The sequence below is a fragment of the Chrysemys picta genome, chromosome 14, assembly GCF_011386835.1.
Source record: "Chrysemys picta bellii isolate R12L10 chromosome 14, ASM1138683v2, whole genome shotgun sequence".
NCBI lineage: Eukaryota > Metazoa > Chordata > Testudines > Emydidae > Chrysemys > Chrysemys picta.
The window spans coordinates 9,355,662-9,370,449 of NC_088804.1; the positions used below are offsets into that span (position 1 = coordinate 9,355,662).

General features: G+C 48.9%; 1 protein-coding gene across 5 annotated transcripts in view; it reads right to left on the minus strand.

Moving 5' to 3' along the window:
* CPNE2 (copine 2) overlaps positions 1-14,788 on the minus strand; it is a 171,274-nt gene that overhangs the window by 108,559 nt on the left and 47,927 nt on the right. For all 5 annotated transcript variants that reach the window (XR_010592520.1, XM_065566950.1, XM_065566948.1 and 2 more), the window contains exon 2: positions 6,941-7,137. Coding sequence is in view for 4 of the 5 variants with exons in the window: in XM_065566950.1 (XP_065423022.1) it covers positions 6,941-7,108 (168 nt within the window). In the remaining variant the exon portion in view is untranslated. The remainder of the gene's footprint in view (positions 1-6,940; positions 7,138-14,788) is intronic.

Genomic DNA, 14,788 nt, shown 5'->3' on the forward strand with positions numbered 1-14,788 from the left:
AGCTGCCATTTTAGACACCCAAGTACACAGCCGGAGCTTCAGAACAGCTCAGCAGGTGAGCGCTTCTGAAAAAATCTGGCTCCAATTGTGGGTGCTGAGCGTTTGAAAAGCTGGCCCCGTATTTGCATGAAGTTAGTCTGCTAGCTCCTTGGGGCAGAGACCTTGTGAGCCACTTCCAGTGCAAGATAAGCATCGGCCATGTTGCTGCTGCTGCACGTGACCAGGTAGTCCAGGCTATGAAATGCAAAGAGGGGACAGGATAGAAACAGCAGGATGAGACTCAGAGCGAGTCACTGGGTCTCTATCAATCGGAGGTGACCGGTGCAGGAGTGGTACAAAAGCGGCCAGCTGTTCTCTGCAGGGCACACCAGGAATGGCATTTGTCAGCGTGCCCCATTGCATCTTACAGCGGCTCCTTTGCGGTCACAGCAACATGACATCAGTTCGATGGAAAGTTCAATTAAGACATGACTAAGTTTTATGTAGCTCCTTGGCTTGTGTTTTTTCAAAGGCTGATTCACGGCAAATTTTCATGTCTTGTTAAGCTTAGTGAGACAGAATCATTGCACTTGGGAGCCAACCTGATTGCTAGAAACAACACTGAATCGTAATCTTTGTTGGCGTTATCTGGCACCACGTGTAAGACATTGCAGGCACCAAGTCTGGGGATATTTCTTTCGCTTAACTATAGCCTCCATTGTGATCATCTGGATTGATCGTTAGTGGCTGATTACAGAAGGATTTTACCTACATTCTGAAGGAGCTTTAACTTCATGCTTTCTCCCACCTATGCCAGCTCCTACAAGGGAGTTCATCACTTCAACCCCATTACACACACAGAGTCTATACTCGTCGACTTGTCCTTCCGTTGCAATCAGGGCCAGCTCTAGGCACCAGCCCTCCAAGCACGTGCTTGGGGCGGCACTTTCTAAGAGGCGGCATTCCGGCCTCCCTTTTTTATTTTTATTTTTTATTTTTTTGCTTGGGGCGGCATTGCCGGGAGCCGGCCCTGGCCCAGCCACTCGCCCTGCCAGCGGGAGCTGGGATCCGTGCCCCCTGCCCAGCCCGGCGGCGCCCTGTACAGCGCCGCGCCGAGTCTCCCCAGGGCAGCGGCAGCAGGACCCCATCTCCCTCCCTGCATCCCGGGCGCCGCTTCCCTCCCCCCCTGCCCCACTCCGGGAGCCCCTCTCGCGGCCGCTGCAGCCCGGGCTGCGGCGGTGGCTAGAGGGGCTCCTGGAGTGTGTGAGGGGCGGGGAGGGGGGAAGGGAAGTGGCGCCCGGGATGCAGGGAGGGAGATGGGGTCCTGCTGCCGCTGCCGCTGCCGCGCCGAGTCTTCCCTTCCCTTCCCCCCCCCCCCGCCGCCCCATTGTTAGGGGGTGCGGGTGGGGGGGGCACTGGTGGGCTGGGGGCGGGGGGCAGCCAAAAATTTTTTTGCTTGGGGCAGCAAAAAACCTAGAGCCAGCCCTGGTTGCAATCCCATAACGTTTACATCGTATGGGATACTGCAACATGATGTTGCCTCAAAACGACTTCAGGGCATGAGATCCCATGATGACATGCCGAGGGTCCCCAAAGCTACGTCAGCCCAGTGACCATCCTGACGAACCTGAAAATATCAGGACAAAACCTTCCTGTTGCCATAGCAGCACCTTACTGGGAGTAACATTGGCCAGTCCCAGGTCCCTGCCCCACCCCCCATTTGTGGATCCCCGCCAGCTGCTCTCTAAACATGAACATTTCGCATTCAGGAGCCGTGGCCACTCCCCCTTTCCAGCTGGAGGCAGTCCAGCCACTGGCCGCGACGTTCTAACCATGTGCTGACCTTCGCTGACTCCACAAAAGCAGAGTGTCTAAGAAACTGCCCATTCAAGACCAAATCTCTATAGTGTATTTTGCAAAGTAACAGGGGCTCAACACAGCAGATGCAAAAAATAAACCACACATTTGATTGCGTTGTAAAGAAAGCTGATGTTGAACCCATCTGACACAATCTTATCGACAGCAAAAGAGGACTTTAGAATTACGGCCGGTTAAAGGGACACTGCATGACAAGATTAGAAATCCTGTGAATCTAACCCAGATCACCGCATTAGCATCAGCCAAAAAAAAAAAATCAAGACCGCGATGGGTTTTAGCTTTTGATTTAAGTGAAATTTTACTACTGTTGAAAGGTGCTGAGAATTCAGAGCCCTGGAGACGTAAGATCTTCTTTAGCCTCACAGAACAGATACAACATGGCAGTGAAAGATTCCCATACCCCACCCAGAGTGCCCCATCAATGTTCCTCAACCCTGACTTCGAGGGACCAACTCTAGGAGCTAAGGATAGTTCAAGGCTATAACCCAGTAACCCAGTTCATTCATTGGCTTCTTGGCCAAGACCCTCCTGGTGTCAGTCCAACTCGTTCCAATTGTCAATGCTTTTTTGGTGGGGACTCCTGTCCCCAGGGACAATCTACCTGTTCCACATAAGGCAGAGTGGTACCAGTCCATAGCTATTAATTATCTTCTACCACTACTGGCCTGGGCCAAATTCAAAGCGGTAACCTACAGGTTAGAAGCGAATGGCTCCACAATTCTCCCAGTGCTCTTTATGTTTTTTCCATTCAGGAACTTGTTACATAAGGAAAAGTCTTCCAACACATTAAATCCCTCAGAATCATAAAAATAAACCTGCAGTTCCTTGCACAAACATCTTGGCCCCGTGCCTTCTTCACGGCTTTTGTTGAACACTGAGCCAACACGTTTTGTCTGCACAATCTTGGGTTTTAATTTAAAAATGCAAAACTCCCCCGCCATTGTGACCAGAGGACAGGCTGCCCATAATTCCTCAGAGCAACGTGTTCTCTAAATAGGGACCAGTTACCAAAGTAAGACCAAAGGCTGCCCTTTAGAAAGTGGTGAACTCTTGGTTCTAAAGAACTGCAGGAACCTCTAATATAAAGAGGGGAACGTCCACTTCAATCCCAGGGGATAGAAGAAAGAGAAATTGGGGTTGGTTTTCTGGTGGTCTCACCAGAGAGCTGTCTAACTACGGCAAGTCTATAAGACACTCCGTATCTACAGTGAAGTCCATGGTATTCTGCAATCCAGCCTGCAGTAACTCTCATCTATAAATGCAAAGGTTCAACCCACTCAGATTACAACTTCTAGCATGCAATGGTCTGCCTCCATCCACAAGGAAGGCTGCCCAGATCAAGAAGGACCCTTACATGTTAGGGCCTGTAGTCTCCATATGAAAGACGAGGAGACCTGCAGTATTGTCCCTCTTATGCAAGTGGTCCCATAGCTCCTAGGAAGTTGCCAAGATCCTCCCACCCCAGCCCCCCGGTTGGGCCAGGTCAGTCCTGCTTATCACACACAAACAGTGCCCAAAGGGACTAAGTATTCCTGTTTGTGTGATGTGCTGTAGTGCTGCCTTCCAGTCTGAGGCCTATTTTCAGCGGAGTAGATGTTTGGCTGGTGTTTCTTTTTTATTTTTTTGGATGGTAGATCCTTGGTATCTGGCCAGAACCGACTTAAATCATCAAATAATTCATCCAATTCACACACCATTAGTTTCATTAGCAGCTTCATACTGCAGAGGCAGAGTGCCTGAAACAAGACCACACAATGGCTCTTTGTGCTTTGCATTTTTAAGGGGGAAACAAATTAGATATCTTTGTTCCATTGTCACAGGGCGGGGTGGATGCTGGAGTTCCTCTTCTCACAGAACAAACTCATGTTTGCAGCCCCTGCCATGGGGCATGTTGGGGAGGGCACTCAGTCTCAATTTAAGGGGCGGCAAAGGGAGTAAACGAAAGCCGTTCTCTGCTCCTCAGCAACCCACCAGGAGGAATCCTGCTGCTAACGCTGATTTTCAACCCGCGCAGTGGCAGCGTGTTTCTCTTTAAGGAACCTCAGCTGGCCCTTGCTGACGGGCAACGTTATTATTTGCAAAAGAAACTGCCCAAGAGCTGCTAACCTCTGCTCATAGCGGCTGGGCAGCATACCTTGTGTTTTCCCGGATGTGCTAAAGGGAGTGGAAGTGATATTCTAGTTCTCTCCCTCTAGGTTTAGAGCTTATGTTTCCCCCTCCTCCACGAGTGCCTTCTGAAACAGGCTTCTTGATAACAGGATAAGCCTTCAAATAACACACAATCGCTAATCTATGCAACCCTGTCTTCTCAAAATGGTTAACCATATCTTCCCCCTCCTCTCCCTTGGGCTTTTGATCTTGTCCTTCTTTAGAAGATAGGCTCTTTGTTGCCACGACCCCCCTATTACAGGTCTGCGCAACATCCAGCACAAATGGATAAGATTTCACTCTCTCCAATTTCCTCTCAACTTTCCTAGACCTGTCAAACTCCACCCCTGGGAAATAACTTGGTTTCAGTTCTGTTCTCCCCAAGGATGTTAGTTTTGACATGGTGGCATGAGCTATAAGGCTATAGGACAGGGGAGGTCAAACTACGGCCCGCAGGATTGTCAGCCCCATGGCCTAGCGGGGCTAAGGCAGGCTCCCTGCCTGCCCTGGCCCTGCGCTGCTCCCAGAAGTGGCTGGCACCACGTCCCTGCGGCCCCTGGGGTAAGGGGGGGGGGAAGAGGGCTCCGCGCGCTGCGCCCTCACCTGCAGGCACCGCCCCCCGCAGCTCCCATTGGCCGCAGGGACGTGGTGTCGGCCGCGTCTGGGAGCGGGTGCCACCCCTGAGCCACTCAAGGTAAGCGGCGGCAGGCCAGAGGCCACACGCCAAACCCCTCCTACACCCCGCACCCCAATCCTTGCCCTGAGCCCCCTCCCACACTCTGCACCCCATCCCCCTTCCCTGAATCCCCTGCCGCACCCCTCCTGCACCCCAACCCTCTGCCCTGAGCCCCCTCCCACACTCTGCACCCCAACCCCCTTCCCTGAGTCCCCTCCAGCACCCTGCACCCCTCCTGCACCCCAACCCCCATCCTGAGCCCCCTCCCGCACTCTGCACCCCTCCCTGCACTGCAACCCCCTGCCCTGAGGCCCCACCCGCACTCTGCACCCCTCCCTGCACCGCAACCCCCTGCCCTGAGCCCCCTTCCACACTCCTGCACCCAACCCCCTATCCCAGCCCTACATTCATGGCCCTGAAAGCAATTTCCCCACCCAGATGTGGCCCTCGGGCCAAAAAGTTTACCCACCCCTGCTCTAGGGTGTTTGGATCTGATGGCAAAGAAACAAGCCATGATAGTGTTAAGCTGTAGCTTCTGCTCAGTGTCTCCTCCAATAAAAGGTGACAGGTGTGGTGCATACGTCTCATCCAGCCAAGCACGATCAAGACTCATGAACCGTTCAGAGGCTTTTCCCAGTGAGTCACTGACTGGACTGCAGTTCACACCGCATAGAACTGAACCTCATCACTTTAGTGCCGCTCCTTTTTCTTGCCCAGTGGCCCACACCTGCTGTTCCAAACTATGGAGCTGAAATTCCTTAAGGGCCTGACCCCAAATCCATGGACCTCCATGGGCTTCGGATGAGGCCCTAGGTATTCAAACACAACCCATCTCCATAGTCCCCCTGAACAATGCAAATCAACAGCAGTACCCAATATACCAGTCCAAACCTGCGCCATCACGTAACGTTTCATACCGACCTAATGACTAGCAAATTCAAATCCAAAGAGCGGCTTCACACGTAGCTGGGGCTCCAAAAAACAGCTCAGCATACAACTTGGAATGGCACCTCTGGATTCTAACCAGGGCCTTGGCACCCGGGACACCACATTCAATTAGTATTGCAATGTGCTCAGATTGGGCTCAAGCCATTAGGGATCATGACAGCATTGCCCCAAGCTTCTACACGTTGCATAGGACTGTGGATTGTGACTCGGGCAGCTCGAGAATATTAAGGAATGATTTTAAGCCTTCACTGTGGTGTGACAGAGGTTGACATTTCTGAGCCTTGTAATCATAATTCTAAGATTTTTGTCCAAATGACAAGAGAGACAAGTCTGCGAGATGAATGTAACGGCAGCGAAACCAGACGCATCACAGTGAGAACTCACATACCCACGCTCGCGGGTCTGAGACAATCACTTATGCCCAATACAGAGGCTTTCAGGCAAACTTGGGAATGTTCTGAAGTTTCCAATACCCGCCAGAGATGATCACACTTAGCTGATCATTCCTCTTAAGGGTAAAACTGATCAAACACGAAAAGGCACTGACACGTGCAACTGGGTCTACATGAAAGACAGACAGACCATAAAAAATTCAGGTGACCACTGGAAAAACGTGGACACTTGTCCAAACAACTTGGCTTCGTTTTAATGGGAACTAGGTGTCCAACTGGGCTTAGAGAGCTTGGAAAATCTCTCCCCCAGTTGTGTCTTAAAAACTGGGCTATATATCCCCTGGGCACAAGCTCTCATGCTATTCCCATTACTTCCTGCGTCCAGTCCAGCTGGAAGCATTAAGACAAGAGTCTGTGTATTTCAGTACTTCTGCCGCAAATTTTGAGTAGGCTCCAGGGACAGACACAGGGGAACACGGAAGACATTTTAGTGTTAACTTGTTCCAACTATGGCACAAGCAGCTGTGGCTCTGACTGGGAGAGGGTTTGGGGGATTTCTTGTTTTACCTGGACTTGTTCACCCAGCCCTCATTAAATAGCATTCATTTTCTTACCACTTGTTACTGAATTCAGATGAAATCAAAACTACACCACATAGAAATTTATTACATATGTTTGTGAAAATAGTGGGGTTTAACTGATCGAGCCATTCAGTCTAGAGAACATTTGTAAATGGAGGCGCTTGACCCTTCTGTGCCTCAGTTTCTCCACTCTGTATTTTCTGTCCATTCAGGCCCTGATCAGGCAAACATTTAAGGACATGCATAACTTCACTCAAGCATGTAGCTCCATTGGCTTCAGTGGAACTATTCACACACCAACAGCATAGGGTAGACAATAGGAGGACTTTGTGACTTACCTCTGTCCATTTGCCATTGACTTCTATGAATAAGACACAAAACGGGTCAGATTTGGAGGTCACATCCCTGTCCAGAAGGTTTTGGCCGCACACAGATAATTCGACTTTGCAAACACAGTACTGGGTCCCGATAGGCCCAGCAGGGGAGGGGCTTAATGTATACGCCATGGACTCCGGTAGTAAAAACCCCAGGCAATCTGCAGGAGACAAGGGAATGTAGGAAAGCGTCAGTCATGGCAGAAAAGCAAACAGCGGGCTTACTGTAGCAAACACGACGTCAGTTCAGGCTTCAGCAGCAGAGCTCCCAAAATATCCAGAGTCTGAGCCTTTTACATTAGCTCCATCCTGGAACATGGCTTCCTGTCCTGATCTATTCCAAGCACTTTATTTTGTTTGTGTCTTCTACTCACATTTACATTCTCAAGGCCCAAGTGACCAGAGAGAAGATACCCAATATCCGAAGACATTATAACCCAGCAGATTAAGAAATAAAGTCCAAGCGCTTGATGTTAGAAAACTGAAAAGAAGATTTTTCTTTTTTGTAACAGTGAATGTAGTGAACATTGGAACAGCTCACCATGGGGCATGGGGATTACTCCATCACTTGGTTTCTCATCAAGTTTAGAGGCCTTTCTCAAAGAGAGACTCTTGCTCAACCATGTTTTTGGGCTTGGCGTTCATGCGCACGAGGGGAAAAAAATGCCCTCCCCTGCAGGAATTATTGGTTGAAATTCTATAGCCTGTGTTATATACCAGGTCAGACTAAATGATTTGTAGGTCATAAGGCTGAAAGGGACCATTGTGAACATCTAGTCTGACCTCATGTATAACACTGGCCATAGGGCTTCCCTGAATTAATTCCTGTTTGGACTAGACATCTCTTTTAGGCCACGTCTACACTACCCGCCGGATCAGCGGGTAGTAATCGATCTATCGGGGATCAATTTATCGTGTCTCGTCTAGACGTGATAAATCGATCCCCGAATCAACGCCCGTACTCCACCTCGGCAGGAGGAGTAAGCGGAGTCGACGGGGGAGCCGCGGCGGTCAACTTGCCGCCGTGAGGACGGCCAGGTAAGTCGAACTAAGATACTTTGACTTCAGCTATGCGAATAGCGTAGCTGAAGTTGCATATCTTAGATCGATCCCCCCCCCAGTGTAGACCAGTCCTTAGAAAAGCATCCAAGCTTGACTGAAATACTTCCAGTGATGGAGAATCCATCACAACTCCTGGTAAATTATTCCAATGGTTAATTACCCTCACTGTTAAAAACGTGCACCTTGTTTCTAGTCTGCATTTGTCCAGCTTCAACGTCATCTGAAATAAGAAGGAGAAAGGCTCCAACAACAATAATCGAGGGAAGGAGGTGGAAAGAGGTTCAATTCTGGGAAGATCCTAGTGAACAGAAATGAGACTTGCTTGAGCACTTCTATTAAGTTCTTGCCAGAATGCGGCAGAGCCGCGAAGTGTGTGCTGGCATTTAAAAATAAGCTAATGTATGTCCAGTACCCAATAGTTAAATTAGAACAGGATGGTTCGGCCACACCCTAGAAAAAAACCACACAGCAAGTCCCATGTCTGAGTCAGAAGCTACACCCTTTACACAAATATAGAGAGGCTCAGGTCAGGCTCTAACATTGAACCTAATAAGTAAGCTATTCATGGGGCATATCAACATAGGAGGTAATTTCCAACTGGCCTCCCACCATGAGCGGGACAGGAACAGGCTGGGCAAACAGAGCTAGAAAAGCTGCCTGTAGCCTGGCGTATCCGACAATGGAACATTGTTACACCACATCTCAACCACGTAAGAGCAACACTTGAGGCCAACAGATGCTATTTCGCGACATCGATTTTAAAATCAGACTGAAAGTGCTTCAAACAAAAACATTCCCTGGCAGCTTCTGTAATTCAGACATTGCAGCCTTGTGCATGAGCACTAGAGAGGGGGAGACATTTTCCAGAGTCTCAGGCCTTGCCCACACTGGAGTGGTGGTGGTGATGGGGCTGTTGTACCGCAGTAACTCTACTGCTACAGTTAAAGCGGTACAGCTTCCGCCAGTGTGGATGCAGTTACACAGATATAAACGATGCTTTATGTCAGTGTAACTATTCCAGAATGGGAAGGAGAAATGAACTATACTGGTACAAGGCATCTTTAGACCAGTATAACTGCACCCACACCAGGGACTGTACAAACAAAAACTAGCCAAAGCAGTATTGCGTTTAGACTAGTCTTCAGTGATTTAGGAGTCTATGGCCTAGTCTTCACTTACCGGCTGGTCCGGCGGCACGCCATCGATGTTCTGGGATCGATTTATCGCGTCTGGTTAAGACGCGATAAATCGATCCCGGAAGTGCTCACAGTCGGCGCCGGTACTCCAGCTCGCCGAGAGGAGTACGCGGCATCGACGGGGGGAGACTTCCTGCCGCGTCTGGACCGCGGTAAGTTCGGACTAAGGTACTTCGAATTCAGCTACGTTATTAACGTAGCTGAATTTGCGTACCTTAGTCCGATTTGGGGACTTAGTGGGGACCAGGCCTATGTTACATTCTCAAAAGTGATGTAGGCACTGAAGAACCAAGATTTTAAACAGTGACTAGAGATTTTGGGTGCCCAACCCCAGCGCCTGAAAGGAACCTGATTTTCAGAAAGGGCTGAACATCCACCCTTTGAAAAACCAGGCTGCGTTAAAGTATCTCTTGTTGGGCAGCCAAAAATCTCTACTCAATTATAAAAACCAGGGCTCAGGTCACATTGAAAGCCCTCAGGGGCCTAAATCACTTTTGGAAATGGGACTTAGGCCATTTTTAAAAGACTTCTCCTGGCCAACACTTTTTGGAAAATGTAAAATTTTAGCAAAAACAAAACCAAAAAATATTCAAAGGTTGATCACAAGAAGATTTAACCAGCTCTTCTGAGAGCCTAGAAGTGAATGATTGAAAAACAGACTAAGCAGTGAAACAGGTTAGTTTATTCTCATTGTCCAAGCTGAGAGAAATGCAACAATAAATGAACAGTAAACTAGATTTTTAAATATTCAATTTTAATAATCCAAGGACTAACAATAATATAAAAAAGAAAACCAGTGATCCATCAAAATCTAACTTGAAAAAAATCTGGTTAATACAGAGAATTGTTTCCCAGGTATCTGCCTGGCAGGTCTTGCCCACATGCTCAGGGTCTAACTGATCGCCAAATTTGGGGTTGGGAAGGAATCTTCCTGTGGGTCAGATTGGCAGAGACCCTGGGGGTTTTTCCATCTTTCTCTGCAGCGTGGGGCACGGGTCGCTTGCAGGTTTAAACTAGTGTAAATGGTGAATTTCTCTGTAACTTGAAGTCTTTAAACCATGATGTGAGGACTTCAGTAACTCAGCCAGAGGTTAGGGGTCTATTTCAGGAGTGGGTGAGGTTCTGTGGCCTGCAACGTGCAGGAAGTCAGACTAGATCGGGGATAGGCAACCTATGGCACGCGTGCCGAAGGCGGCACGCGATCTGATTTTCAGTGGCATTCACACTGCCTGGGACCTGGCCACCGGTCCGGGGGGGCTCTGCATTTTAATTTAATTTTAAATTAAGCTTCTTAAACATGCATGCCTACGGTTATATTAGTATAAAGACTTATACTGGTGTAGCCGATGCCCTTTTCCATACAGGAATGAGTTCACCGGGGTAGATAAAACTGCATCCATACTAGGCGGGTCGTACCACTTAAACTCCAATAGTATGGTTAAAGCTGTACCATTTTTGTGCATGGACAGGGCAATTGAAATTCCTCTGTGTATCCATAGGGCAGGTACAAAGCAAACAGAAGCACCTCTAGGGGTAAAATGACTGGTTCATGCCTAGGGCCGTACCAAATTCATGGCCATGAAAAACGTGTCAAGGATCATGAAATCTGGTGCCCCCCATGAAATCTGGCCTTGTGTACTTTTACCACCCTAGGCTATCATCAGGGGGAGGGGTCACAGTACTGCCACCCTTACTTCTGTACGGCTGCTGCTGGTGGCGGCGCTGCCTTGTGACCCGCCCTTTGGGTCGGGACTCCCAGTGTGAGAAATGCTCAGTCTGGGCTTTCCATATACTTTGCCGTTTTTAAATACCTCTTCATGCTCTGTTACCACACTGTGAAATTTAACATTTAAATAGCTGAAACTGTGAAATTCAATATTTTTAAAATGCTATGGCCATGAAATCTATGAAAATGGACCATGCATTTGGTAGGGCCCTATTCATGCCCATTCAGCCATTACCCTCTCTGTTGAGAACACACCTGCCAATTTGTGTTAAATGTAACGTTGTTTTTGGTGACATTGAGACCTGCACACTGAGAACTGGACAGAGAGCCACATCTCACTGCCCATAACCCTCGAACATCTGTCTACTGATAAGGCTGTTGGGTCAGCACTGACCCAGGCTGGGTTTGAACCAGCTACATAGAGGGAGGAAGGCTTCATATGCAATTACTCAACTTCTTGTGTACCATGATCTTAATGTGGTGGTAGAAATAGAAAGGCTGGGACTCGCACCGTTTCCGGGAAACTCAAGAAGAGCCTTCAGTTGATTTAGGAAGTGCTGTTTTAAGGTCTTTGAAAAGGAAACTCCAGGACGTTGGTGGAACTCAAGTTCCCCACTTTCTACTCCCTCCCCTGCCTTAAGATTAAGGCTTTTGTCTGGTATAAAAGGGTTGCCTATTCTAGATAACCAGCCCCTGTTCCATGCCCCACCTTGCAGGACAAAAAGGTGGGAAGCATACCCAGAGAAACAAAGGGAGGGCCTTAGCAAAAGTCTCAGACCAACAGGAGAAAAGCCTGCATGAGCGAGTGACTCTCCCTGCAACTACTGACTGCTAACGTGGGCAACGTTCCTAGGGAGCATTCAGACAGCAGAGGGCTAACTATGGTGAACTGCTTTTGTAACCAGACCCCTAATTCAAAGATAGACTTGCTGCTACACCCAGCCTCTTCTAGCAGCAAATGCTGGATTCAAGTTTGTGTGTGTGTGTGTGTGTGTGTGTGTGCGCGCATGTGTGTGTCCACCTCACCTGGCTGGAGCTGGGCTACTGGCTGGGGCAATTGAAAGCAAACACAGGCAGGTGTTCATCCGGGATTAGGTGTGGCCAACCTTCTGATTTACAGAGGAATGCTTCCCTTCCCTTCCCTCCCCTCCCCTCCAGTGACACGTCAGACCATTAGGCTCAGTTGTAAACCAGTTTAAGTGCCCCAGGGCCACTTACCTCTGATATGGCAGCATGTCACATCATGTTAACACAAAAGAGCCAAAACTGGCGAGAATCAGGCCAAATGTACTTTTCCAGGTGGAAGTCCCTGAATGCAACACCCTTGTCTTAAACACACACCGTCATAGTGGATGGTCCCATGTCCACTATTAGCTAACCTTCAGGGAGAGCTGGCACTGAGGAGCAACACATTTGATGATGATACTATGTTAATGATCCAACCCAGAAGAGTTCACTCAACCCTAAAATGCAAATTAAAACACACATCACCTGTCTCGGCTGTTTCATTTCGGTTTGAAAGGGAAAGAAGTTTTCCAGCCCTTCCTTTTCAGTGTAGTACTCCTGAGTAAGTTTTAAATTAAGCTTCCAGTAGATTTTTGGCACCAGGGTGGAAATAAGATTTAAACCGTGTGTATTTTCCATGAGTTTGTGGAAAGCGAAAGGGCTTCTGTTTGGCAGTTTCAGTGCAGCCCATATAACCAGCCCTGCATTCAGACACTACTGCTGGGACCGGGTAGGTGTATGAGTCTATCACACAACAGCACTCACTGCTGTGCTGGGGCGGGACCGGATCACTACTGTGTTTCACGCTGTAGAGAAATGGGTCCAGGGCAGGAGGAGAATGGAAATCACTTGTGCCAGCTGCGCAGGGGTATCTGGGATTGGTCCTGTTTCCTTGGGCTGAGCTCACACGCAGTTCTCGCAGGCCGTTCACCCATCCCCGAGTTAAGTTTCGTGCCACAGGACATGTTACTACGTTGCAAAGCTTGTGTCACAACACAAAGATAGTTAGAGCAGAGATGGGCCCGAGCCACAAATCTGGATCTGAAACCTCTCAAGGTTCAGCATGAATGTTCCGAGCAGGAGGCGTGGCTCAACCCATTACAGAGAAAGGGGGCAGCTTTGAAGAGTTGATCGGAATCTAAATCTTCCCCCAAACTGGGGCTGCTTTAGTGCAGGGTTTTGGTTGAGCCCCATCTCTGGTGACGTTGAGTGGAAGGAAAACAGACAGCTTTCCGCGAGAGCAGCTCTACTTCCTAGTTGCACCGCAGCATTGATGGGCACAAAGAAGGGAGAGAGAGGAACGGTGGGCAGGACACACGACCTGGAGAATGGAGAGAGTTGCAGGTGCTGATAAAGATGCACGGGATTAAAAGGGGGCGGAAATCTTCCGCTTAAACGGTTTTTTGACAGACAATTGGGTTTTCAACTAAATGAACATTTTTGCAGAAAGCATCTGCTTTTGGGTCACATTTCGAACCCCCCAAACTTTGGGGTTTTCCGGTTTCTTGACAAAGAGTCTCTATTTTTCAGGCGGTGGGGAGGGGACATTTTTCTGACTAGGCCTACAAGTGATCCCTGGGGTAGGAGGAAAGGGAGAACATAAGAGTGGCCATACTGGGTCAGACCAAAGGCCCATCTAGCCCAGTATCCGATCTTCCGACAGTGGCCAATGCCAGGTGCTTCAGAGGGAACAAACAGAATAAGTAATGACCAAATGACCCATCCTCTGTCATCCATTCCTAGCTTCAGACAAGAGGAAGTCTTTAAGCCAGTATCCCTCCCATACTCCTGTTCTTTGAGACCAGCTCATGGAACCACCACTCCAAAACCGTCAATATCACCTTCCTCTAGTCTGCTAAACTGTCTCTGCTTCCATATGGCAGGGCATTAAAATGTGATTTTCGTCCTCCTTTATTTACCGCTCTCTCCAGTTGTGCCAGCTGTGCTCCTACCCTATGAAGGGTCGGTGGTTTATGCCGGCTCCTAGCTCCGTTCGCTTGTGGTTGAATCTTTGTACCATGGAGCATTCTAATCCCGACTGTTCATTTCTGGAGGAGAGGAGGGGATGGGGATCTCCTTCATTAGTTACAGGTCACAGCCAGTTAAACAAAAAACCAACTGGAGATGTGCAATCGGCATTGTCAAAACCAGCCGAATCGAGCCCCAGGTTCAGCAAAGACAATGGGGGTCAGTGCACAGGGCACTGGACTGGAAGGCAGGACACCTGGGTTCTGCTCCAGGCACTTGCTACCAGCCTGCACCTTCAGGGAGCTACTTCAGTTCACTTCAGTGCCTCAGTTTCCCTAACGGAAAGGCAGGAATAATGTCCACTCTTTGAGATCTATGGATAAAAAGCATGATCTAAGAGCTCAGTATTATGACTAATTGTTCTCCTACCACCTTGCCTCTGGCAGGATTCCCCAGTGACACACGATAACGAGGCAGGTTGGAAAGGCACATCGAAGTTGTTATCTATACAGGTGTGTAGCTAAGAGTTTGAACTTAGAACATTCACACACCAGCTGTTCCATTGCCTCTGGCCTGCAACTACAACCAAGGTCTGGCCCAGGCACACTTGCAATTATCCACAACAGGCCCCAATCCCATTCTGGTGTAAATGGAGCCGCACCAGTTTATACCCGCTGTAGATCTGTCCCCGTACGATCACTAACACACCAGCTGCGGTGAGGGGCCTACCATGTGAACAAAGGGCAGGGGAAAACATCCCCCCAAGCACCATATGGAACATCACCCCAAGGATAACAAAGCACATGCTTTGTGTTGTACATCGCATATGCCCACCTATACCCAGGCATTTATACA